Source organism: Malaclemys terrapin, chromosome 21, assembly GCF_027887155.1.
Source record: "Malaclemys terrapin pileata isolate rMalTer1 chromosome 21, rMalTer1.hap1, whole genome shotgun sequence".
Lineage (NCBI taxonomy): Eukaryota > Metazoa > Chordata > Testudines > Emydidae > Malaclemys > Malaclemys terrapin.
This window is the reverse complement of record NC_071525.1, coordinates 20,160,966-20,185,678: the sequence shown is the minus strand read 5'-3', so window position 1 is coordinate 20,185,678 and position 24,713 is coordinate 20,160,966. Positions and strand designations below refer to the sequence as shown.

At 65.0% G+C, this 24,713-nt stretch overlaps 3 protein-coding genes across 6 annotated transcripts; 2 read left to right on the top strand and 1 right to left on the bottom strand.

The window, feature by feature from the left end:
- Nucleotides 1–812: 812 nt before the first annotated feature.
- Nucleotides 813–9,894, bottom strand: LOC128827283 (interferon-inducible GTPase 5-like). 3 transcript variants are annotated; one of them, XM_054011139.1, is made up of 3 exons: nt 9,062–9,894; nt 3,163–3,865; nt 813–2,335 (listed from the first exon to the last, which is right to left on the bottom strand). In XM_054011139.1, exons 2-3 carry the CDS (start codon nt 3,855–3,857, stop codon nt 1,174–1,176), a joined length of 1,857 nt encoding a protein of 618 aa, XP_053867114.1. In that variant the 5' UTR covers nt 3,858–3,865; nt 9,062–9,894; the 3' UTR covers nt 813–1,173. The 3 variants fall into 3 exon arrangements, with proteins under 3 accessions (XP_053867114.1, XP_053867113.1, XP_053867111.1); XM_054011138.1 differs by lacking the exon at nt 9,062–9,894 and adding an exon at nt 6,419–6,439; XM_054011136.1 differs by lacking the exon at nt 9,062–9,894 and adding an exon at nt 4,456–4,535.
- On the top strand, nt 3,414–8,579 carry LOC128827284 (interferon-inducible GTPase 5-like). 2 transcript variants are annotated; one of them, XM_054011141.1, is made up of 3 exons: nt 3,414–3,479; nt 5,242–5,871; nt 6,436–8,579. In XM_054011141.1, exons 2-3 carry the CDS (start codon nt 5,249–5,251, stop codon nt 7,637–7,639), a joined length of 1,827 nt encoding a protein of 608 aa, XP_053867116.1. In that variant the 5' UTR covers nt 3,414–3,479; nt 5,242–5,248; the 3' UTR covers nt 7,640–8,579. The 2 variants fall into 2 exon arrangements, with proteins under 2 accessions (XP_053867116.1, XP_053867115.1); XM_054011140.1 differs by lacking the exon at nt 3,414–3,479 and adding an exon at nt 4,524–4,605.
- A 1,787-nt stretch (nt 9,895–11,681) lies between the features above and the next one.
- LOC128827291 (phospholipase A2 inhibitor and Ly6/PLAUR domain-containing protein-like) lies at nt 11,682–15,879 on the top strand. Its single transcript, XM_054011148.1, has 5 exons — nt 11,682–11,788; nt 13,119–13,238; nt 13,851–14,006; nt 14,553–14,696; nt 15,024–15,879. Exons 1-5 carry the CDS (start codon nt 11,740–11,742, stop codon nt 15,215–15,217), a joined length of 663 nt encoding a protein of 220 aa, XP_053867123.1. The 5' UTR covers nt 11,682–11,739; the 3' UTR covers nt 15,218–15,879.
- The last annotated feature ends 8,834 nt before the right edge of the window (nt 15,880–24,713 follow it).

The following is a 24,713-nucleotide window of genomic DNA, read 5'->3' as shown; positions in this document are numbered from 1 at the left end:
GCACTGGGGTCTGGAGAGCCCTAACTTCCCAGCATGCACTGGGGGGGGGGTGCAGAGCCCCAACTTCCCAGCATGCACTGGGGTCTGGAGAGCCCTAACTTCCCAGCATGCACTGGGGGGGGGTGCAGAGCCCCAACTTCCCAGCACGCACTGGGGTCTGGAGAGCCCTAACTTCCCAGCATGCACTGGGGGGGCGGTGCAGAGCCCCAACTTCCCAGCACGCACTGGGGTCTGGAGAGCCCTAACTTCCCAGCATGCACTGGGGGGGCGGTGCAGAGCCCCAACTTCCCAGCACGCACTGGGGTCTGGAGAGCCCCAACTTCCCAGCATGCACTGGGGGGGCGGTGCAGAGCCCCAACTTCCCAGCATGCACTGGGGTCTGGAGAGCCCTAACTTCCCAGCATGCACTGGGGGGTGCAGAGCCCCAACTTCCCAGAATGCACTGGGGTCTGGAGAGCCCTAACTTCCCAGCATGCATTGGGGGGTGCAGAGCCCCAACTTCCCAGAATGCTCTGGGGCATGGAGATCCCCAACTTCCCAGGGTTGCCTGGAGTGCCCAGCGCCTCAAATTCCCATGATGCACCAGGGAGAGGAGTGCCCCATATTCCCAGAATGCACTGGGGTGTTCAGAGCCTCAAATTCCCAGGGTGCAGTGGGGCATGCAGGGCTGTGCTGCAGGGTGGAGGTCAGCCAGGGCGCCCCCTTTCCTCTCCCAGGCCGGGCTGGCCCCAGCGTGGCCCTGCGCTGCCAGCAGTGCCCATTCAGCAGCCGCGCTTTCATCAGCAGAGTTTCCCATCAACACAGAGCAAAGGTCCTGTCCGGGTCTCCCTTTTATTTCTGATTGAAGGAAAACAGACAAGAAAGAACTAATACAAAGTCTGCGCTGCGGAGGGCCCAGTGTGTGTGTCCCTGGCTAGAACATCAGCCTCGCTGAGCTCAGCAGGGCGCCCCCTAGGCGGGCAGGTCGCACGTTATTCTGACAAGTGCGGGACACAGGAAAAAACCATGCAATGCCACAGCTATACAACCACACTCCTCTAATGCAGCAGCAACCCCTGTGTCACAGCCGCCCTGGCTGGAATCCAGCACCACATACACAGCCCCCGAGCCCGCCTCAGAGGTGGCTGCATCTCCGCGCTGGGGGAGGAAATACTCTACAAACAGCCTCTCCCCCTACTCCTTGGCATGGGCTTGGTGCAGCATCCGCTCTGCGTCCTCCGTCATCTCTGTCAGGGCCTGTGTCAGCAGCCTGTAGGTGGCCTCCAGGGAGATCTCGGGCTGCCCCTCGGCCCCGCGGCCCCAGTAGGGCACAAAGCCCCACATTCGGGAGGAGAAGGGCGCTGGCTTAGTGATCTGCTTCAGCACCTGCTCCGGGTCCAGCCGCTTGACCCAGGGGCTCCGGATCTCGGCCTGGAGCAGCCCGGCCGGCTTCCCTGTGGCTTTGGCCACCTGGGCCAAGGACTCCTCGTCCAGGCCCAGCTCGATGGAGAAAGCCGAGATTGTGTTGACGAGGCTGGTGGCCACATCCGGGCCAGGTTTCTCTGCGTAGTACAGGCAGGTCTTCAGGGTCTTGCCCCAGACGTCCTTCATCAGCGCCTTGCTCTTCCTCCTCACCAGGCGGCTCAAGGCCACGGGGATGGCCTTCTCCAGTGCCTCCCTCTTCAAGGCTGGGGCATCGCTCTCCAGGGCCGCCCGGAGGGCCGGCAGGTCGTAGGCCTCGCAGAGAAGGCTGGAGACGAGGAAGACCCTGGGGGAGCCCACGCCGTCCTTCTGGAGGGCATCCACACAGCTGCTCCGGATCTCCTCCAAGGGGCCGGGCTCGGGGCCGGGCTCAGAGCCGGGCTGGGCGTCCACATCCACCTTGGTCCTGATGAAGAAGAACCGCTTCCCGGCCGCGCTGATGGCCCGGGCGAGCTGGCTCTGGGCGTGGCGGTAGCGCTCCGAGGCCGTCAGCAGGAAGAAGTCGTAACGGGACAGATCCAGCCGCCCCACGTCCTCCTCTGTTACCCCCACTCCCGGCAAGTCCCACAGATACAGGCCAGGCACGGTGGGGTGGGCGTAAGCTGTGGCTTTCCGGGTGGTGGCCGTCACCCCCGTGGGTGCTGCCTCTGGCTCCCCGCAGCCCACCCCCCTCAGAGCGTTCACCAGCGCCGACTTGCCCGAGCCAGCCTCCCCCAGCACTGCCACGTCCAGCCGGATCTGCGAGGGCTCCTCCAGCGCCGAGCGGATGATGGCAGGCACCCCTGCCAGTCCCCCCGTGGCACAGGCCTGGTACAGCTCCTGGGTCTTCCTCGTGTTCACAGCCCTCAGGTCCTCCAGCTCCCCGTCGTGGGCCCTGCACAGAGAGGACGGGACGGGGGGATTGGAGCCCCTCTGCTGAGCTTTGGGTAGAGAGGAAGCTTGTACCTGGTGTCACTGGAACCCAGGACACTTGGGGTCTGGTCCCAGCTCAGCCACAGACACCCTGTGAGTCACTGCCTCTCTCTGGGCCTCAGTTTCCCCACCTGTATCATGTGGGAGAAGGAGCCTTCTTTTGTCTATGCAGAATGGAAGCTCCACCTCTTAGAGGATATGGGGCAGGGACTGGGGCTTGGGCGGGGTCTATGCAGCGCCCCACAGCGGAGCCCCTGATCTCGGGCGGGGTCTATGCAGCGCCCCACAGCGGAGCCCCTGATCTCGGGCAGGGTCTATGCAGCGCCTGGCACAATGCAGCACTTAGTATGATGGGGCCCCGCAATACCCAGTGGGGAAGTTTCACTGCAGTTTCTGTTAAAAAGCTGATTTTTCAAAGTGCTGTAAAATTTCCCCTACTTCCCTCCCAGAGCCAGAACCCAGGAGTCCTGGCTCCCGGCCCCCCTGCTCTGACCCGCTAGACCCCACTCCCCTCCCAGAGCTGGGAAGAGAACCCGGGAGTCCTGGCTCCTGGCCCCCCCTGCTCTGACCCGCTAGACCCCACTCCCCTCCCAGAGCCAGAACCCAGGAGTCCTGGCTCCCGCCCCCCCTGCTCTGACCCGCTAGACCCCACTCCCCTCCCAGAGCTGGGGAGAGAACCCGGGAGTCCTGGCTCCTGGCCCCCCCTGCTCTGACCCGCTAGACCCCACTCCCCTCCCAGTGCTGGGGAGAGAACCCGGGAGTCCTGGCTCCTGGCCTCGCCCCACTCACCTCTTCAGCTGGATTAGCTCCTCCTCCAGTTTGTCCTGGAACTGGCTGAACTGGTACCTGTCCGTCTCCAGGGCCGAGACCAGGAAAACCCTGTTGGGCTCCAGCCCGTTCTTGGCCAGCACCTCGGCCACCCCGTTCCGGGCCAGGGCCAGCGCCTCGGCCGAGCTGTACCGGGCCCGGAACCGCCGCTTGGCCGTGTGCAAGTCCAGGTCCACCTTGGTGCGCACCACGTAGTAGGGCTTCCGCTTCTGCTGGAAGGCCTTGAGGAGCTGCAGGTGGGGATCTGCCGGGCTTCCCTCGGCCACCACCAGCACCAGGCAGGTGAACTTCCCCAGGTCCCCCAGCCGCTTCGTGTAGTCGCCCGGCTTCTCCGGCTCCTGGAAGCCCGGGAGATCCCACAGTGCCAGGTTGGGGTAGGTGGGGTGGGGGTAGCCGGCCGGCTGCCCCGGGGGCTCCGGCGCCTGCTGGAAGAAGGCCTGGGCGTTGTCCAGGCCGGGGCGTTCTTCCACGAGGGCGTGGATCAGCGTGGTGACCCCGGCGCCCCGGCGGCCCACCACAGCCACGTTGACCTTCAGGGTGTTGACCGAGTCCACCAGGGCCTGGAGGCGGGCGGCGGCCGTGACGGGGTCGTGGGCTTCGTAGCGGGTCCGCAGCTCCCGGAGGAAAGCGTCATCCAAGCCCGCCGGGGCTGCCATGGCCACCGCTGCGAGGGGGAGAAAGCTGGAGTCAGGACTCCTGGGTTCTCTCCCCGGCTCGTGGAGGGGAGTGTGGGCTAGTGGTTAGAGCTGGGGCCAGGACTCCTGGGTTCTCTCCCCGGCTCGGGGAGGGGAGTGTGGGCTGGTGGTTAGAGCCGGGGCCAGGATGCCTGGGTTCTCTGGGGGGGCTGGGAGCCAGGACGCCTGGGTTCTCTGGGGGAGGCGGGGGGCCAGAACGCCTGGGTTCTCTGGGGGAGGCGGGGGGCCAGGATGCCTGGGTTCTCTGGGGGGGCTGGGAGCCAGGACGCCTGGGTTCTCGGGGGGAGACGGGGGTCAGGACGCCTGGGTTCTCGGGGGGGAGCCAGGACCCCTGGGTTCTTGGGGGTGGTAGTTGGGGGGGGGGCAGGACGCCTGGGTTTTCGGGGACGGGGCTGGGAGCCAGGACGCCTGGGTTCTTGGGGGGGGGGGGGGGGGGGCTGGGAGCCAGGACGCCTGGGTTCTCTGGGGGAGACGGGGGGTCAGGACGCCTGGGTTCTCGGGGGGAGGGGGGAGACAGGACGCCTGGGTTCTCGGGGGGGGGGGGGGTCCAGCCGCTCACCCGCAGTGGGTCCCTCCCGGCCGATGGCTCCAGGCCCAGTGACAGCGGGGCCGGGAAATAGAAACCGACGCGGCGGCTCCTCCCCGCGGGGGCCGGGCCGGGCCGAGCCGGGCCGGAGGGGGAGGAACCGGGAGAGACGCCGGCGGAGCCGTGAGTGCGGGAGGGAGCGATCGTGTGACCCCCCCCCCCGGCCCCCTGCAGCCCCCCGATCCGCCCCCTGCACCCCCCCGTCTGTCCACTTCACCCCCTTCCCGTCCCCTGCACCCCCTGATCCACGCCCTTCACCCCCCACCCCGCCTCCTGCACCCCTTTCCCGTCCCCTGCACTCCCCGATCCGCCCCGTGCACCCCCCAATCTGTCCCCCTTTGCCCCCCGCCCCGTCCCCTTCACCCCACCCCACTTCCTGCGCCTCCCCATGCATTCCCCTGCACCCCCGATCTGTCCCCTGCACCCCCTCTGTCTGCCCCATGCACCGCCCGATCCGTCCCCCTGCACCTCCCAATCCACCCTATGCACCCCCTCTGTCCCCCTTCGCCCCCGTTCATGCACCCCCGATCCATCCCCCTGCACTCTCCTCTGTCTGTCTGTCCCCGTGCACCCCCAATGTACCCCCCTCGGTTTATCTGTCCCTGTGCACACCTCTCCATCTGGTTCAGGAGCGGGCTGGGGTATTGGGATGGGCTGGGATCAGGGCGGGGTGGGGCAGGGGCAGGAGGGGGTGGGGGCAGGAGGCAGACCCCCGGAGCCACGTCCCCCCAACAATCACTTCTCTTTCTGTCTCCGCAGCACCCAGATGAACGAAGCCCCAGACCCTGAAATGCCCCCGCAGCCCCCGGTGGACACCTCACCGGGCTCCCCGGACCGGGGCGACGTCTCGGTGGTGATCGTGGGGGCGCCGGGCTGCGGCAAGTCGGCCCTGCTCAATGCCGCGCGGGGCCTGGCGGAGGACGACGCCCGCGCGGCCCCACTGGGGGCCCCGGCGAGCTCCGGGGGGCCCGTGCTGTACCCCGACCCGGCCCGGCCCAACCTGCTGCTCTGGGAGCTGCCCCTGACAGAGGGCGAGGGGCCGGAGCGCTGGCTGGCCGAGGGGGACGTGGTGCTCCTGGCCACCGACGGGCTATTCGGTGCCAGCCATGCCCACCTGGCCCAGGAGGCCCGCGGCGCCGGCAAGACGGTGCATTTCGCCCGCACCAAGGCCGACCTGGACCTGCACACCCTCCGGCGGCTCCTGGGAGAGCGCTACGACCGGACCCAGGCCCTCGACGCCCTCCGGGCCGCCTGCACCCAGTCCCTGGTGGCCCATGGCCTCGGGGAGCCCCTGCCTGTCGTCTTCCTCGTCTCCGGCCACGAGCCCCAAGAGCTGGACGGTCCCCTGCTGCGCCAGGCTCTGGTGGGAGACGTCAGGATGTACGAGAGGTGCGGCTTGTTTATTGTAGGGTCTCTCAGGTGGGCCGCTGTTGTGGGGATGCTCGGGAGAGGTAGGGCTGGTTTGTTATTGTGGGGTTTCTTAGGGAGACAAGTGTGGTTGCTGCAGGCGGAAGAGCCTCAGGTGGGGTGATATTGTAGGGTCTCTTTGGAGGGCTGCATGCAGTGTTTGTTATTGTAGGGTCTTTTGGTGGGTTCATTTTATAGGGTCTCAGGTGGTTTGTTATTGTAGGGTCTCCCAGAATCCCCAACACCCAGCCTGTCCCTCCATGTCTCACCCTCACTGGTCCCCCCCACTCCTCATCCCGTGTCTCCCCTGCTCTGCCTCTCCCTACTCCCGCCCCATACTCCCCGGTCCTTTCTTACTCTGTTCAGTCCCCCCCAGCATCCAATGCCCCCTCTATCCCCCCGCCCAGTGCTCCCCATTGTCTTTTGCCCCCCGTGCCCTCTGGCATCTCACACTTCCTGTGCACTCCCTCCCACCGGTGACCCCCATTGTCTCACGCCCCCGTGCCCCCTGGTGCCCCCATAGTCTCACGCCCACTGTGCCCGCAGGGTGCTGCGCCCGACGCTCTCCGGCTTTGAGCAGATCAGCGAGCGGGAGGTGGCCGAGATTCAGGAGGCCTACGAGCTAGGCGGCCTGGCGGAGGTGGTGACCCGGGTCCAGTGCAGCCTGGAAACCCTGTGGAACGCCCGGCTGGATGTGGCCATCACCGGGGAGTCAGGGGCTGGCAAGTCCACCTTTGTCAACGCCCTGCGAGGCCTGAGTGACGAGGACGAGGGGGCAGCCCAGACCGGCGTGACTGAGACCACGGCCCAGCCCACGGCCTACCCCTACCCCGGCTACCCCAACGTGACGCTGTGGGACCTGCCGGGCATCGGGACGCCCAGCTTCCGGGCCGACCGCTACCTCGAGGCCGTGAATTTCACTCGCTACGACTTCTTCATCATCCTGGCCTCGGAGAGGTTCAAGGAGAACCACGTCCACCTGGCCCGGGCCATCGTGGAGCAAGGCAAACGCTTCTACTTCGTGCGCGCCAAGGTAGACAACGACCTGGAGGCCATGCGGAGGAGGAAGAACCCGCCCGAGGAAGAGGAAGTGCTGGAGGAGATCAGGAGGGACTGCCGGGAACGGCTGGGCCAGGCCGGGCTGGGCGACGCCAAGGTCTTCCTCCTCAGCAGCTTCGAGATGGAGAAATACGACTTCCAGGCCTTCGAGGACACCTTGGAGCGAGAGCTGCCCGGGCACAAGCGTCACGCCTTCCTCCTCTCCCTGCCCAACCTCTCGGGGGCCATCATCGAGAAGAAGCGGCAGCTGCTCCACCAGGAGGTCTGGAAGGTGGCCTTGGTCTCCAGCCTGGTGGCCGCTGTGCCCTTGCCGGGGCTGGCCTTCACCTGCGACGTCTCCATCCTGCTGAGGAAACTGGCCGCCTACCGGCAGGATTTCGGGCTGGACGCGGCCTCCCTGGCCCGGCTGGCGGAGAGGGCCGGGAAGCCGCTGGAGGTGCTGCGGGCCGAGGTGCGCAGTGTGCTCGGGCGCAGCATCAACAAGGAGGTGGTGATTGGTCTGCTGGGGAAGGCCACCGGCGGGGGCTTGGTGGTGGTCAACTTCTTCTTCCACCGGATCCCCATCTACGGGGCGCTGGCCTCCGGGGGCATCTCCTTCCACACCACCTACTCCATGCTCAGCCAGTGCCTGGAGGAGCTGGCGGCCGACTCCCAGCGGGTTCTCGTCAAGGCCTTCGACAGCGAGGTCTGAGGGGGTTCCAGCCAAGCTTGGGGATCCCCTCCCGCAGCTAAGGCAGAACGGTCGTGTTATTGTAGGGTCTCTTGGGCGGGCTGGGGGCCGCGTGCATTGCTTGGTTATTGTAGGGTCTCCTGAAAGGGGCCTCCACGCCCAGTCCTCTCCCGAAATCTCTGGTCCCTCCCCCCGCCCTGTATTCCCATAGCTACTGTCTCAGCACAGCCACCCTTATAGCGACCCCCCCGCTGGGTCAATCGGCTGTAACGCCACTGTAGTCAATGGGGCCAGTTCCCCAGCTGGCCCCGATGCCCCAGCGCTACAGGCTGCTTTGCTGCAGGGAGCGGGGTGGGGGCTCTCCCCCGGTGCCCCAGGGCGGCGCTAGGGGGCGCTGTGCCGCAGGGAGCGGGGTGGGGGCTCTCCCCCGGTGCCCCAGGGCGGCGCTAGGGGGCGCTGTGCCGCAGGGAGCGGGGTGGGGGCTCTCCCCCGGTGCCCCAGAGCGGCGCTAGGGGGCGCTGTGCCGCAGGGAGTGGGGTGGGGGCTCTCTCCCGGTGCCCCAGGGCGGCGCTAGGGGGCGCTGTGCCGCAGGGAGCGGGGTGGGGGATCTCCCCCGGTGCCCCAGGGCGGCGCTAGGGGGCGCTGTGCCGCAGGGAGCGGGGTGGGGGCTCTCCCCCGGTGCCCCAGGGCGGCGCTAGGGGCTGTTGTGCTGCAGGGAGTGGGGTGGGGGGCGATTCTCCTTGCAGTTCTCCCCCCACAGCCCCCGAAATCCCCGAGGTCGCTAACACAGACCCCGTCCCTGCCCTGCCCCACGGCGGCTCCGGCTCACACAGGGATCTCGGCGTGACGCAGGCCCAAGGACAAGGCCTCTCCTGGTCCGCGGGTGGGCCTGACCTGGCTTGTGGGGCTTGGGTCCAGTCCTGTTCCCTGGCTTTTGGGGGGCACTGGGGCAGCACTGAAATGCGGGGGGGGGGGGGGGAGCTGTTCTGCAGGGGGTCCCTGACGGTCCTCGAAAGGGGCAACGTGTGTGTGTGTGTGTGGGGGGGGGTGTCCTTCCACTGCTCTGCTAGGAACGCCCGTATGGGTTTGTACCGCACCCAGCGCTACCGTAACGCATCTAATAAATAGCAGTCGTGGTGTACCGCACCCAGCACTACCGTAATGCATCTAATACAGTGGTTTTCAAACATTTTTTTTGGCGACCCAATTGAAGAAAACTGTTGATGCCGCGACCCAACGGAGCTGGGGATGAGGGGGTTGGGGGTGGGAGACGCGCAGGGCTGGGGCAGGGGGTTGGGGTGCAGATGTGAGGGCTGTGGGGTGGGGCAGGAATTAGGTGCTCAGGGTGTGTGGGGGGGTCAGGGCTCTGGGGTGGGGCCGGGGATGAGAGGCTTGGGGTGCAGGAAGGGGTTTGGGGGGGCTCAGGGCTGGGGCAGGGCTTACCTCAGGCGGCTCCCGGTCAGCGGCACAACGGGGGCAGAGGCAGGCCTCCTGCCTGGCCTGGCATCGTGGTCTGCGCTGCTCCTCGGACGCGGCCAGCAGCAGGTCCGGCTCCTAAGCGGAGGCACGCAAGCAGCTCGGCACGGCTCCTGCCCACAGGCACCGCCCCCCTCCCCCGCTCCCATTGGCAGGTTCCTGGCCAATGGGAGAGCGGAGCCGGTGTTCGGGGCGGGGGCAGCACATGGAGCCCCGTACCCTTCCCCCGCCCCCGCCGCCTAGGAGCCGGACCTGCTGCTGGCCGCTTCTGGGGCGCAGCGCGGTGTCAGAACAAGTAGGGACCAGCCTGTCTTAGCCGGGCAGCACCGCCGATGGGACTTAACGGCCTGATAGGTGGTGCTGACCAGAGCCGCCACGACCCAGTGCTGGGTCATGACCTGCAGTTTGAAAACCACTGACCTAATAAACAGCGATTGTGATGTACCGCACCCAGCACTACCGTAATGCACCTAATAAACAGTGATCGTGATGTACCGCACCTATCACTACCGTAATGCACCTAATAAACAGCCATTGTGATGTACCGCACCTATCACTACCGTAATGCACCTAATAAACAGCCATCGTGATGTACCGCACCTATCACTACCATAATACACCTAATAAACAGCAATAGTAATGTGTGCCCTCCGCCTTCACAGGGCCTGATCCTTAGCCCCAGGGAGTCACAGAGTCTGGTGCCCGGTTCCTGTGTGTAAGTTGAAGGTCACGTCACGGAGAATCCCCCCTCCCCCCGGATCTCTGCCTGGTTCTTCAGCCAGGACTCCTGGGTTCTCTCTGAGCTCTGGGAGGGGAGTGGGGGCTGGTGGTTAGAGCAGGGGGGGCTGGGAGCCAGGACTCCTGGGTTCTCTCGGAGCACGGGGGGGGGGATGGAGGAGGAGGAGCAGGACGCCTGGGTTCTCTCTGGCACGGGGGGGGGGGGGATAATTGCGCCTCAATGAACTGACCTTCCCTCAGACTCAGGCTATTTTTAGGTTGCTCTTTCCCGGGGGGGGGCGGTTCCCACACATCTGCAGCCGAATTACACCTGGCCCCACATCACCGTCCCTGCCCCACTGAGCCCCCCGAGCACTGGCCCTGAAGGCCGGGGGCAGCCCCCCACTCCGCTCCCTGCAGCCCAGGGCCCCCGAGGGGATTGACATCAAGGGCCCGATCCTGCTCTGCTTCCTGCTGGACCAGTCTGCCCAGATTCTTGGCGTCACCTGCTGCGGAGCCGCCGAGCCCCTGGCGCCTGGCCCCACCGGGCGCTGCTGCGGGTTTGACGTGGCACGAGGGGTCAGGGACAGCACGGCCCAGCAGTGGCCTCCTGCCTCTGCGTGCTCGGCCAGGCCCCGTTCCACAGCCAAGTGCCCCGCTCTAACCACTAGCCCCCACTCCCCTCCCAGAGCCGGGCAGAGAACCCAGGAGTCCTGGCTCCCAGCCCCCCCCGCTCTAACCCCCAGACCCCACTCCCCTCCCAGAGCCAAGGAGAGAACCCAGGAATCCTGGCTCCCAGCCCCTCCCCCCCGCTCTAACCACCAGACCCCACTCCCCTCCCAGAGCTGGGGAGAGAACCCAGGAGTCCTGGCTCCCAGCCCCCCTGCTCTAACCCACCAGCCCCCACTCCCTTCCCAGAGTGGGGGATGGAAGCCTCCATGGCATTGGCCCAGTCTGCCAGAAGCTCCCCCACCTGCCCACGGAAGGTGCCACAGGGCAGTTATGGGCCCCACCCAGGGTTCAGCAGGAAAAGGTTAAACACGCCTAGGACCCGGGTTCTGTAGCTGCCTGATATAGGATCTGGGTCTAGTGGTTAGGCAGGGGGGCTGGGAGCCTGGACTCCTGGGTTCTCTCCCCCGCTCGGGGAGGGAGGGTAGTGGGTTGGAGTTGGAGAACTAGATGGCCAGGCCTGGAGAATGACTAAGGGACATTGAGCTGTGGGAAGGGGGTGGGGGCTGTAGGTCGGGACTGAGGGGCACCGGCGGGGGCTGTGCTAACTCCTGTGGTACAGGCCCATCACCCCGGGCGTCAGGCCTCTTAATCTGCGGCTTCTGGATGACGCAGTCACTGCCTCTGGAACAAATCAGCCACGCAGCGAGGGGCAGCTGGTATGTCTCCGTGCACACCTAGCGCTGCGTGCAGCCAGCGCCACCGCCCAGCCCCCCGCTCTAACCACTAGACCCACTCCCCTCCCCAAGCCAGGGAGAGAACCCAGGAGTCCTGGCTCCCAGCCCCCCCCCCACTCTAACCACTAGACCCCACTCCCCTCCCCAAGCCAGGGAGAGAACCCAGGAGTCCTGGCTCCCAGCCTCCCCCAACCCCAAGACCCCACTCCTCCACTGATCTTCCCTACAAAAATACCCCCAATGCTGCGAGCTTCCCCCCAGCAGTGCCATCCGCCTCCCGGACCTGTGGCGGTCGGGTTCTATCGGGGACATTCCTGTGGTGGGGCCAGGGGATTGAATTGCACGGGACGGGATGGGGGGGGGAAACAGGTAGAGCCGGTGCCCGGGAGTTTTCCAGCCAAGCCAAGCCCAGCCCAGCCCGGGGCCGCCCCTGGGTCTGCCGGCCCGGCCCAACCCAGCCCAGTCCTATAACAGTCCCGTGAGGCAGCGCCGGCCCCACAGCCGGCCCGAGCCTGCGACAGCATGGGGGAGCTACTGGGCCTGTGCGTGCTCGCTGCGCTGCTGGGCACAGGTGAGGGGGGGCGGTGCACACCCCAGGGCACCGGTCCCCAGCCCCCAGCCCCAGGGCACCCCATACCCAGCCCAGCCCCGGGGACACCCCTGTACCGGTGCACCGGACCCCAGCCCCCAGGGACACCCGGTCCCCAGCCCCAGGGCACCCCATACCCAGGGCACCCTGTTCCCAGCCACAGGGACACCCCTGGACCCAGCCCCCAGGACACCCCCCATTCCCCAGCCCCCAGGGACACCCCTGTATCCAGCCCCCAGGGCACCCCGTCCCCAGCCCCCCAGCCCCAGGGACACCCCCATTCCCCAGCCCCAGGGCACCTGGTCCCCAGGCCTCAGGACACCCCCCATACCCAGCCCAGCCCTAGGGCACCCCTGTACCCAGCCCCCAGAGCACCCCCATTCCCCAGCCCCAGGGACACCCCTGTGCCCAGCCTCGGGGCACCCTGCACCCATCCCCCAGGGACACCCCTGTACCCAGCCCCCAGGGCCCCCCTGTCCCCACTGCCAGATGGCCATAGACACTCACTATCCCTCGTCTAGCCCCATACACAAGATCTATCTAGGCCCACAGATACCTCCTCTGGCTACCTACGGGGGGGGGGGGCGTGGGGGAGGGGATGGATCCTGTTGTCACTTCACCCAGTGAACTTTTGGTTATTTAATGTCTAATAGACCCGGCTCTAGGAGGGGAGTGGGGGCTGGTGGTTAGAGCAGAGGGTGGGAGCCAGGACTCCTGGGTTCTCTCCCCAGCTCTGGGAGGGGAGTGGGGGCTGGTGGTTAGAACAGGGGGTGGGAGGCAGGACTCCTGGGTTCTCTCCCCAGCTCTGGGAGGGGAGTGGGGACTGGTGGTTAGAACAGGGGGTGGGAGGCAGGACTCCTGGGTTCTCTCCCCGGCTCTAGGAGGGGAGTGGGGGCTGGTGGTTAGAGCAGAGGGTGGGAGCCAGGACTCCTGGGTTCTCTCCCCAGCTCTGGGAGGGGAGTGGGGGCTGGTGGTTAGAGCAGAGGGCCGGGAGCCAGGACTCCTGGGTTCTCTCCCCAGCTCTGGGAGGGGAGTGGGGGCTGGTGGTTAGAACAGGGGGTGGGAGGCAGGACTCCTGGGTTCATTCTGGGGCCATGGCTCGGTGAGAAGGTATGCAGCAATACAGGCTGAGCGAGTGATTCGCTCCCCTGCCTGCAGGGCCACTGTGTCTCCACAGGGGCAGGATGGAATTTCCCCCACACAGGCGGGTTGATGGGCCCATGGGGCCGGTCCGGGGGGGCAGGAGGCGGGATGCCGGGTGAGATGGGCCCGTTGGAGGGGCTCTGACTGCGCTTCCCTCCCCTGTGCCCAGGGGGCGCCATCTCCTGCTATAACTGCACCAGCTCGGAGGGCTACAACTGCACCACGAACCAGGCCACCTGCACCAGCGCCGTCAACAGCTGCATCACCATCGCCCGCGACGAGGAGCAGGGTAGGGCCCGGCCTGTGGGGCTGGGGGAGTGGGGACAAGCAGCGCTGCGAGCTTCCCCCCAGCAGTGCCCCCTGGAGCTGCAGGCCTCCCCTGTCAGCAGTGCTCCGATGCTGTGAGCTTCCCCGCAGCAGTGTCCCCTGGAGCTGCAGGCCTTCCCTGTCAGCAGTGCCCCCCGATGCTGCGAGCTTCCCCTCAGCAGTGCCCCCCCCAGAGCTGCAGGCCTTCCCTGTCAGCAGTGCCCCCCCGATGCTGCGAGCTTCCCCTCAGCAGTGCCCCCCCCAGAGCTGCAGGCCTCCCCTGATAATGGTGCCCCCCGGCACTCCAAGTTTCCCATCAGCAGTGCCCCCCTAGTGCTGCGAGCTTCTTCCCAGCAGTGCCCCCATTTGACGTTGCGTACGCTTCCCCAGCAGTCCCCCCCACCCCAGTGCTGCGAGCTTCACACTAGCAGTGCCCCCCCATGCCACAGGTAGACTGAGGGGGGTGCGGGTACAAACCCCGCGTGTGTCCTAGCCCCTTGACTGCTCCATCCCAGGGGGATTCTCCCCACAAATCATGGCGTGCACCATCCCCGTACCCCGTGTCTCACCCCCGGTGCCCGCCCTGTCCTGCCAGGGGACGAGGACAAGGAGAAGACGGTGTATGAGAAGAAATGCAACTCGGACGACCGGCTCTGTAACCAGTTCTACGGGCTGACGGCCGGCGCCTACCGTCTGCGCTGGAACTCGACTTGCTGCCGGGCGGACAGCTGCAACGTGCCCGAGATCACCCGTAGGAGCCCCCTGGGCGGCGCCAGGACGCCTGGGTTCTCTCCCCGCTCTGGGAGGGGAGTGGGGTCTCGTGCTCAGAGCAGGGGTGGAGGCTGGGAGCCAGGACTCCTGGGTTCTCTCCCTGGCTCTGAGAGGAGAGTGGGGGCTGGTGGGTTAGAGCAGGGGTGGGGGCTGGGAGCCAGGACTCCTGGGTTCTCTCCCCGGCTCTGGGAAGGGAGTGGGGTCTAGTGGTTACGGCAGGGGAGCTGGGAGCCAGGATGCCTGGGTTTTCTCCCCGCTCTGGGAGGGGAGTGGGGGCTGGTGGGTTAGAGCAGGGGTGGGAGCTGGGAGCCAGGACTCCTAGGTTCTCTCCCTGGCTCTGGGAGGGGAGTGGGGGCTGGGAGCCAGGACTCCTGGGTTCTCTCCCTGGCTCTGGGAGGGGAGTGGGGGCTGGGAGCCAGGACTCCTGGGTTCTCTCCCCGGCTCTGGGAGGGGAGTGGGGGCTGGGAGCCAGGACTCCTGGGTTCCATCCCCCATTACTCCTTGTTGTTGTGTCTCCTTCCCGCAGTGCAGCCCAGCTCCGGGGTGCCCAACGGGCTGCGCTGCCGGTCGTGCTTTGCCCGCGGCTCGGACGTCTGCGTGCCCACCGAGGTGCTGAACTGCACGGGCCTGCAGACCCGCTGCATCCAATTTGCCGCCACCGCCGGCGCAGGTACCGGGGGCCGGGCTCTGCTGGGGAGGGGGGCGGGAGGTGAGGTTCAGCTGCATGTGTATTGGGGGGGGCCCTTGTGCCTATGAGGGCTCATGCCCATGGGGTGGCTGTGGGCCTGTTCCCATGGCGTGGTTGGGGGGATATGTGGGGGGCTGATGCCTTTGTGGAAGTTGGGGGGCTGTGGAAGGGGGCTGGTGCCCAAAGGGCAGTTGGGGGGATGGTGCTCCGGGCTGGGTGGGGGGATGTGTGGGGGGCTGGTGCCCATGGGGCTTTTGGAGGGCTTTTGGGGAGTCCCTTGCGCCCCTAACTCTCTCCCCTCCCCCCCAGGGTTCGAGGGTCTCCGCGTGGCCTTCATGGGCTGTGCCACCCGCAGCCTGTGTGACGTGGGCGCCGTGGCCCTGTTTGCCTCCCAGAGCCAGGCCGTGCTCAAGACCAACCTGTGCAGCGCGGCGGGGGCGGCCCGGGGGGGGCTGCCCCTGCTCAGCCTGGGGGGGCTGCTCCTCTGGGCGCTGCGCCCCTGATTGCATCATCCCCCCTCTGCAGCACCCCCCTTTGGCGGGGAGCCCCCCCCCCCGATCGCACTTTCCCCCCTATAGGGCTGGGAACTAGCTCCTTCCCTGGTAGTCACTGCCTCCCGGTTATCCTCCCCCCAGCCCAGCACCCCCCCAAAGCTGGGCATTGCCCCCTTAAATGCCACCTGCTACGCCCCCCCCCCCCCCGCCCCATCACTCCTCCCCCGACACAGTACTTCCCACAGCCCAATTCCTTGTCCTCTTCCCTGGGTTGGGTGGGAGCCGGCGCCCCCTAGAGGGGACAGGCCCCTGCCCCATTCCCCACCCCCTGAGCCAGCCAGTCCCTGCCCTGGGGCCGGATGGGAGCCGGCGCCCCCCAGAGGGGACAGGCCCCTGCCCCATTCCCCACCCCCTGAGCCAGCCAGTCCCTGCCCTGGGGCCGGATGGGAGCCGGCACCCCCTGGAGGGGACAGGCCCCGTGTCTGTTTGCTGGTCGTGATTGCCAAACCCAGGGCTTGCAGGAGTTTCTTTCCCACCTGAGATCTGGGATCCGGGTTGATTTTCCGGTTTCATTCAAGTCTCACCAACTCGGCTCACACGACGGGAACGGCCAGTTTGGGTCAAAAATGCCGTTGCAGAGTTTTATATAATAAAGTTGCAAATACGCACAAGTTTGTGTTTATACAGGGAGCCCTCGCCTGGCACTGGGACACGGCCGCTCTGGGGTGGGGCGCCGGGGCTGGTTATACAGGGACCCCTCCCCCAGTGCTCAGCTGTGGCCGCTCTGGGGTGGGGCGCCGGGGCTGGTTACACGGGGACCCCTCCCCCAGTGCTGAGATGTGGCCGCTCTGGGGTGGGGCGCTGGAGCTGGTTACACGGGGACCCCTCCCCCAGTGCTCAGATGTGGCCGCTCTGGGGTGGGGCGCTGGAGCTGGTTACATGGGGACCCCTCCCCCAGTGCAGAGATGTGGCCGCCTGAGGTGGGGTGCCGGGGCTGGTTATACGGGGACCCCTCCCCCAGTGCTCAGATGTGGCCGCTCTGGGGTGGGGCGCCGGAGCTGGTTACACGGGGACCCCTCCCCCAGTGCGGAGATGTGGCCGCTCTGGGGTGGGGCGCCGGAGCTGGTTACACGGGGACCCCTCCCCCAGTGCTGAGATGTGGCCGCTCTGGGGTGGGGCGCCGGAGCTGGTTACACGGGGACCCCTCCCCCAGTGCGGAGATGTGGCCGCTCTGGGGTGGGGTGCCGGAGCTGGTTATACGGGGACCCCTCCCCCAGTGCTCAGCTGTGGCCGCTCTGGGGTGGGGCGCCGGAGCTGGTTACACGGGGACCCCTCCCCCAGTGCTGAGATGTGGCCGCTCTGGGGTGGGGCGCCGGAGCTGGTTACACGGGGACCCCTCCCCCAGTGCTGAGATGTGGCCGCTCTGGGGTGGGGCGCCGGAGCTGGTTACACGGGGACCCCTCCCCCAGTGCTGAGATGTGGCCGCTCTGGGGTGGGGCGCCGGGGCTGGTTACACGGGGACCCCTCCCCCAGTGCAGAGATGTGGCCGCTCTGGGGTGGGGCGCCGGGGCTGGTTACACGGGGACCCCTCCCCCAGTGCTCAGATGTGGCCGCTCTGGGGTGGGGCGCTGGAGCTGGTTACATGGGGACCCCTCCCCCAGTGCAGAGATGTGGCCGCCTGAGGTGGGGTGCCGGGGCTGGTTATACGGGGACCCCTCCCCCAGTGCTCAGATGTGGCCGCTCTGGGGTGGGGCGCCGGAGCTGGTTACACGGGGACCCCTCCCCCAGTGCAGAGATGTAGCCGCTCTGGGGTGGGGCGCCGGAGCTGGTTACACGGGGACCCCTCCCCCAGTGCGGAGATGTGGCTGCTCTGGGGTGGGGCGCCGGAGTTGGTTACACGGGGACCCCTCCCCCAGTGCTCAGATGTGGCCGCTCTGGGGTGGGGCGCCGGAGCTGGTTACACGGGGACCCCTCCCCCAGTGCGGAGATGTGGCCGCTCTGGGGTGGGGTGCCGGGGCTGGTTATACGGGGACCCCTCCCCCAGTGCTCAGCTGTGGCCGCTCTGGGGTGGGGCGCTGGAGCTGGTTACATGGGGACCCCTCCCCCAGTGCAGAGATGTGGCCGCTCTGGGGTGGGGCGCCGGGGCTGGTTATACGGGGACCCCTCCCCCAGTGCAGAGATGTGGCCGCTCTGGGGTGGGGCGCCGGGGCTGGTTATACGGGGACCCCTCCCCCAGTGCAGAGATGTGGCCGCTCTGGGGTGGGGCGCCGGGGCTGGTTACACGGGGACCCCTCCCCCAGTGCTGAGATGTGGCCGCTCTGGGGTGGGGCGCCAGAGCTGGTTACACGGGGACCCCTCCCCCAGTGCAGAGATGTGGCCGCTCTGGGGTGGGGCGCCGGGGCTGGTTACACGGGGACCCCTCCCCCAGTGCTGAGATGTGGCCGCTCTGAGGTGGGGCGCCAGAGCTGGTTACACGGGGACCCCTCCCCCAGTGCAGAGATGTGGCCGCTCTGGGGTGGGGCGCCGGAGCTGGTTACACGGGGACCCCTCCCCCAGTGCTGAGATGTGGCCGCTCTGGGGTGGGGCGCCGGAGCTGGTTACACGGGGACCCCTCCCCCAGTGCTGAGATGTGGCCGCTCTGGGGTGGGGCGCCAGAGCTGGTTACATGGGGACCCCTCCCCCAGTGCAGAGATGTGGCCGCTCTGGGGTGGGGCGCCAGAGCTGGTTACACGGGGACCCCTCCCCCAGTGCTGAGATGTGGCCGCTCTGGGGTGGGGCGCCGGGGCTGGTTACACGGGGACCCCTCCCCCAGTGCGGAGATGTGGCCGCTCTGGGGTGGGGCGCCGGGGCTGGTTACACGGGGACCCCTCCCCCAGTGCGGAGATGTGGCCGCTCTGGGGTGGGGCGCCGGGGCTGGTTATACGGGGACCCCATACTTGGCACTGGGGTGGGGGGCGGGGCCTGTTCATTAGAGGGCTCCCAGACTGAGTCCCACCCCCCCTTTCAGCTGGGAATGGGGGAGAGGCGGCAGCCAAGAGCTGGGCTGGGATCAGAACCAGCCATGTTGGATTGGCTGGGGGCGGTGCCCCCTTGGGGCAGCTCTAACCCCCCCCCCCCTGAGGTGCCTGCCACTCACCCCCCAGGCTGGCACCCCTTTGGCCAAGCCCCGGGCCGGCTGATGTTGCCATGATGCCACCACTTATGGGCAAGGGAAGGAGAAGAATTTAAGGAACAAAAGGATGAAAGAGGGAACATTTCTGGGGCCGGCTGGTTCCTCCAGGGCCTTCTGCTCAGCCCCCATTTTCTGCACTCACAGAGTCCTCTGGGCACTCAGCCCACTGCCAGGTGCCCTGCCCAGCCAACTCCCAGCCCCCTGCTCTAACCACCAGACCCCGCTCCCCTCCCAGAGCTGGGGAGAGAACCCAGGAGTCCTGGCTCCCAGCCCCCCCTGCTCTAACCACTAGCCCCCGCTCCCCTCCCAGAGCCGGGGAGAGAACCCAGAGTCCTGGCTCCCAGTCCCCCCTGCTCTAACCACCAGACCCCACTCCCCTCCCAGAGGCGGGGAGAGAATCCAGGAGTCTGGGCTCCCCGTCTGTTCCCCAGCAACTGGAATTCCTTGGCCTTGGCTGTGTAACCTGCCCCCAATTTCACCTCTCTGCTGTGGGTGGTGAAATCACTGGCCTTACGCAAGGGTTGTTGTGTTTGTGCCCCGGGGCTGGGCTGGCCACGGAGCTGCTGACGGGGGGCGGGACAGGTGTCTGGGGGGGCAGGATGACCCCCCCGTGTGTGGACGCAGGGCAGGATTACGGGCTGAGGGTGGGGGGTTGTTTGCAGTTTATATGTTCTAGAAGTGATATGATTAATTATTACTGTCAGGGCTGTATCCCCACTTTGAACTTTAGGGTACAAATGTGGGGGCCTGCATGAAAACTTCTAAGCTTAACTACTAGCTTAGTTCTGGTCTGCTGCCATCATCCCAATGTGCTAATTCCCTTCCCTGGGAAGCCTTGAGAGACCTTCACCAATTCCCTGGTGAATACAGATCCAAACCCCTTGGATCTAAAACAAGGAAAAATCAATCAGGTTCTTAAAAAGAAGGCTTTTAATTAAAGAAAAGGTAAAAATCCTCTCTGTAAAATCAGGATGGGAAAATAACTTTACAGGGTAATCAAACTTAAAGAGCTCAGAGGACTCCCTAGTCTTAGGTTCAAAGTACAGCAAGCAGAGATAAACACTCTAGTAAAAGGTACATTTACAAGTTGAGAAAACAAAGGAAAACTAACACGCCTTGCCTGGCTATTTACTTACAAGTTTGAAATAGGAGAGACTTGTTCAGAAAGATGGGGAGAACCTGGATTGATGTCTGGTCCCTCTCAGTCCCAAGAGCGAACAACCCCCAAACAAAGAGCACAAACAAAAGCCTTCCCCCCCCAAGATTTGAAAGTATCTTGTCCCCTTATTGGTCCTTTAGGTCAGATGCCAGCCAGGTTACCTGAGCTTCTTAACCCTTTAGAGGTAAAAGGATTTTGGAGTCTCTGGCCAGGAGGGATTTTATAGTACTGTCCACAGGACAGCTGTTACCCTTCCCTTTCTAGTTATGATAATTACCGATGGATTTTTTGCCGTTTAAGATTCACTGAATCTATAGTAATTATTACTGTTCCAGTTTATAATATATTAAGTTTATATTAAGTATTAAATATTAATTATTCTCGCTGAAGCTGCTCTTTTATTGAATGTATGTTAATTATTAATGAATAAATGTTAATTAGGTTTTGCAATTTCTATGTTAGTGGGTTTGTATTATGTCACGGACTCACAGATCGTGCCCACTCGTGGCCCCGTGCAGTCAGTGCGACAGCCCTTCTCGGGGGTCCACTCTCTCTCGGGGTCAGGCCCCTCCACCTCCTGGAGCCGCACCTCTCTGAGCCTGAGCACGTCTGTCTCTGCCGTGGGCCCCCTCAGGGAGTCCCCTCGCTCTGGACCCCCGGGGCCTCCACCCCCGAAGGGGTTGATGCCCCCCACCCGCCCTGTTCTCTAGTCCAGAGCGACTCTCAGCCAGCATAAAACAGGAGGATTTATTGAGAGTTGAACACAGCACAGGAAACTCTCAGGGCCTCAGCCCTGGCCTCCCTCAGCCCAGCACATCCCAGTCTCCCTGCATCCAGGTGGGCTCTGCCTGCTCCCCCTCTCCAGCCCAGAGCCCCCCTGCTCCCCAGCTGGGCATCTGATACCTCCGGCCTCCCCTCCCCCCCGTCCATTGTCTTCTCTCCAGGTAAACAGGGTCGTAAGCCGGAGCCTCCTCTCCCCTCTTCTGTCCTCTGGCTGGAACCGGCTGGTTCGGTCACTGGGTCCTCACTCTGCAGCCCATTGTCCTCCCACTGGCCGGAACCGGCTGCGTCTCCTCAGCTGGGTCTCCGGGTCGGAGTCTCAGGTCACCGGTCGTTGGTGTGTCCATCCTCCCAGCCATTGGCTGGGGTCCCACGTTCCCTCTCCCCTCACCTCGTTAAACCAGTAACACCCAGGGAAACTGAGTCCCACCCCCTCTGCATGCAAACCATTGGAAACCCACCAAAAACAAGAAAACAAACAAGAAAATCCCCCACTTTGTCACATATTAATGACTAATTATTACATATTTATTGGGAGGGGTTTTTGCAGGTTATATTTGAGTGGGTTTATATTAATAAACCCAGTGCCCAAGGAGGGGTATTTCTGCCCAAGAAAAAGCCTGAAGGGAAGTTTTATTTGAACAGTCTGAGAAGGGAAACTGAGGCAGGCTTTGTCAAGCTGCTCTGCTGGGCTGTTCACTGCAGCAAACGCCCCGAGCAGCGGCATTGGGTGGCCACCCGGCTGGTTTTCAATGGGACAGTCCCAGGTTTTGGCTTGTGTGGCCTTGTGCCATTTGCAAAGGCCTCATGTCCAGTCTTTTGGATGCGGGGGGAGAGGTGCAGAAGGAGGCGGGACCGGGGGAAGAGGCTGAGAAGGGGGCTTGGCCCCGAGGGAAAAGACTGAATAGGGGGCGGGGCCTGTAGGAGAGGTGGAGAATGGGGAGGGGCCTTGGGGAAGAGGCAGAGAAGGGGCGGGGCCCAGGGGCGACAGGTTTGTATAATTTTTGGTGGTGCCCGGAGTGAGTCCAAGTCTCCCCCCCCCCACCTGCCTAAGGCTCTGGGAGGGAGTTTGGGTGCGGGCTCCAGGAGGGAATTACAGTGCAGGAGGGGGTTTGGGGTGCAGGCTCCGGGAGGGAGTCTGGGTGCTGGGTGCGGGCTCCAGGAGGGAGTTTCAGTGCAGGAGGGGTGAGGGGTGCGGGCTCTGGGAGGGAGTTTGGGTGCTGGGTGCGGGCTCTGGGCTGGGGCAGAGGGTTGGGGTGCAAGCTCCGGGAGGGAGTTTCAGTGCAGGAGGGGTGAGGGGTGCGGGCTCTGGGAGGGAGTTTGGGTGCAGGAGGGGGTTTGGGGTGCAGGCTCTGGGAGGGAGTTTGGGTGCTGGGTGCGGGCTCTGGGCTGGGCAGAGGGTTGGGGTGCAAGCTCCAGGAGGGAGTTTCAGTGCAGGAGGGGTGAGGGGTGCAGGCTCTGGTAGGGAGTTTGGGTGCAGGAGGAGGTTTGGGGTGCAGGCTCTGGGAGGGAGTTTGGGTGCAGGAGGAGGTTTGGGGTGCAGGCTCTGGGAGGGAGTTTGGGTGCAGGAGGAGGTTTGGGGTGCAGGCTCTGGGAGGGAGTTTGGGTGCAGGAGGAGGTTTGGGGGTGCAGGCTCTGGGAGGGAGTTTGGGTGCAGGAGGAGGTTTGGGGTGCAGGCTCCGGGAGGGAGTTTCAGTGCAGGAGGGGTGAGGGGTCGGGCTCTGGGATGGGTGTGACAATGCTAGGGTTACCATATTTAGTGCCTCCGAAAGGAGGACACTTTAAAGGGGCCCCAGCCCCGCCCCCAGCCCCGCCCCCTCCCCCGCCCCCTCCCCAAAGTCTCCGCCCCCTCCCCAGCTTCCCGCGAACATTTGAGTCGCGGGAAGCCTGAAGCAGGTAAGGGTGTGTGTGTGTGTGGGGGGGGAGGAGGCGCGGCCCACCCCCGGCACCGCAGGTCCCCAGCCCGTCCCCCGAGCCGGCACCCGAGTCCCCGGCCGGGCCCGGCACCCGGCCACCCCGAGCACCGCCGGCACCCGGCCCGGCACCCGAGCCCCCAGCCCGGCACCCGGCCCCCCCGAGCACCGCCGGCCGAGCCCCCGGCCCGGCACTGCCGGCCAGGCCCCCCGAGCCCCCGGCCCGGCCCCGGGCCCCCCCGAACACCGCCGGCCGAGCCCCCGGCCCGGCACTGCCGGCCAGGCCCCCCGAGCCCCCGGCCCGGCCCCGGGCCCCCCCGAGCACCGCCGGCCGAGTCCCCGGCCCGGCCCGGCACCCGAGCCCCCGGCCCGGCCCCGGGCCCCCCCCGAGCACCGCTGGCCGAGCCCCCGGCCCGGCACTGCCGGCCAGGCCTCCCGAGCCCCCGGCCCGGCACCGGGCCCCCCCGAGCACCGCCGGCTGAGCCCCCGAGCCCCCGGCCCGGCACCCGAGCCGCCGACCGCATGTCCGATTTTCCCGGACATGTCCGGCTTTTTGGGATTTCCCCCCGGACGGGGATTTGGAGCCCAAAAAGCTGGACATGTCCGGGAAAATCCGGACGTATGGTAACCCTAGACAATGCGGTTCTGGCGGAACCCAACTGAGAGTGCCAACTCAGGACAAATTGCTAAAACAGGGCAGTCACAGCCCAAGGCTGGGGTTTTTCCACCTCTAAGGCAAACCAAACCAGCCAGACTAGGAGGACTTCGGTTTCACCCCACTGGCTAACCGCAAGTCTCACAAGCAATCTCCTTAGACACTCCAGTTTCCCAGTATGACCACCAGTGCCACTCGTACGGGGACAAATGGTTATGAAAACCAGTACCCAAGTAACAGAAAAAGGTTCTCCTGATCCCAAAGGACCAAGCCCCAGACCCAGGTCAATATACAAATCAGATCTTACCCACAAATCACGCTGTTGCCAATCCTTTAGAATCTAAAATCTAAAGGTTTATTCATAAAAGGAAAAAGATAGAGATGAGAGTTAGAATTGGTTAAATGGAATCAATTACATACAGTAATGGCAAAGTTCTTGGTTCATGGCTTGCAGCAGCGATGGAATAAACTGCAGGTTCAAATCAAGTCTCTGGAACATCCCCCGCTGGGATGGGTCCTCAGTCCTTTGTTCAGAGCTTCAGTTTGTAGCAAAGTTCCTCCAGAGGTAAGAAGCAGGATTGAAGACAAGATGGAGACGAGGCATCAGCCTTATATAGTCTTTTCCAGGTGTAAGATCACCTCTTTGTTCTTACTGTGGAAAATTACAGCAAAATGGAGTCTGGAGTCACATGGGCCAGTCCCTGCATACTTTGCTGAGGTACAAGGCGTATCTGCCTTCTCTCAATGGGTCCATTGTACAGCTGATGGTCCTTAATGGGCCATCAAGCAGGCTAGGCAGAGCTAATCTCAGCTTGTCTGGGATGTCACCCAGAAGCATAGCATAAGTTTGCCATACAGACAGTATAGAGCCAATATTCATAACTTCGACTACAACACTGATACACACATATAGACAGCATAATCATAACCAGTAAACCATAACCTTGTCCTAGACACCCCATTTGACCCCCTTTATACAAGATTTGGGTGCCACTACAGGACCTTGGTTGCAACAATGATCTATACGGTCCCAGTTTATGTCAATAACGTCACAATGGGGCAGAGGGTTGGGGTGTGGGAGAGGGTGAGGGGTGCGGTGCTTACCTCGGGGTGGCAGTTATGAGGCAGGGGGGCTGCGGGGGGAGGGTCTCCGCGCGCCGCTGCCCTCAGGCACCGCCCCCGCAGCTCCCATTGGTCGCAGTTCCCGGCCAATGGGAGCTGCAGCGTCGGCACTCGGGGCGGGGGCAGCGTGCGGAGACGTTCCCCCCACGAGGCCATAGGGCCGTTCCGGCCAGTTCCGGGAGTGGCACAGAGCCGGCCGGGCAGGAAGCCACCTGAGCCCCACCGCGGTACCCAAGACAGATCAGATGCCCGCAAGGGCTCCCGCAGTCTGGGAAGCTTGAGAGGCACTGGGGAGATCAACGGGAGGGCGTTCGGCCTTTCGTTCCGTTCCCCGTTCACCCTGAGCACGGCCCTGGGCCTCACAACCCAGCAAAGCCGCCGCGCCGGGGGGATGCTCACGAAGAACTTCAACCCCAGGGAAGTGCTGACTCCAAAGCCGGGGCCATCGTGTGCGGACCGCGTTCCTCCCTCCCCCCATCGAAGGCAAAGCCCCCCGGGGGGGGGGCCCTGGCAGCTTGTCCTCCGGGCGAAGAAGATGTAAGGCTGGCTTCAGGGAAGGATCCTGCCTGGCTGGACTCTTCCGGGGAACGGAACCGGATGCAAAGCGGGGAGCCCCGGAGACCGTCTGGGCCCCTGGAAAGACTCGGGAAACTGGCACTTTGGTGTGGAATTACCGATTGCGACTCACCTGGGCATGAATTTTA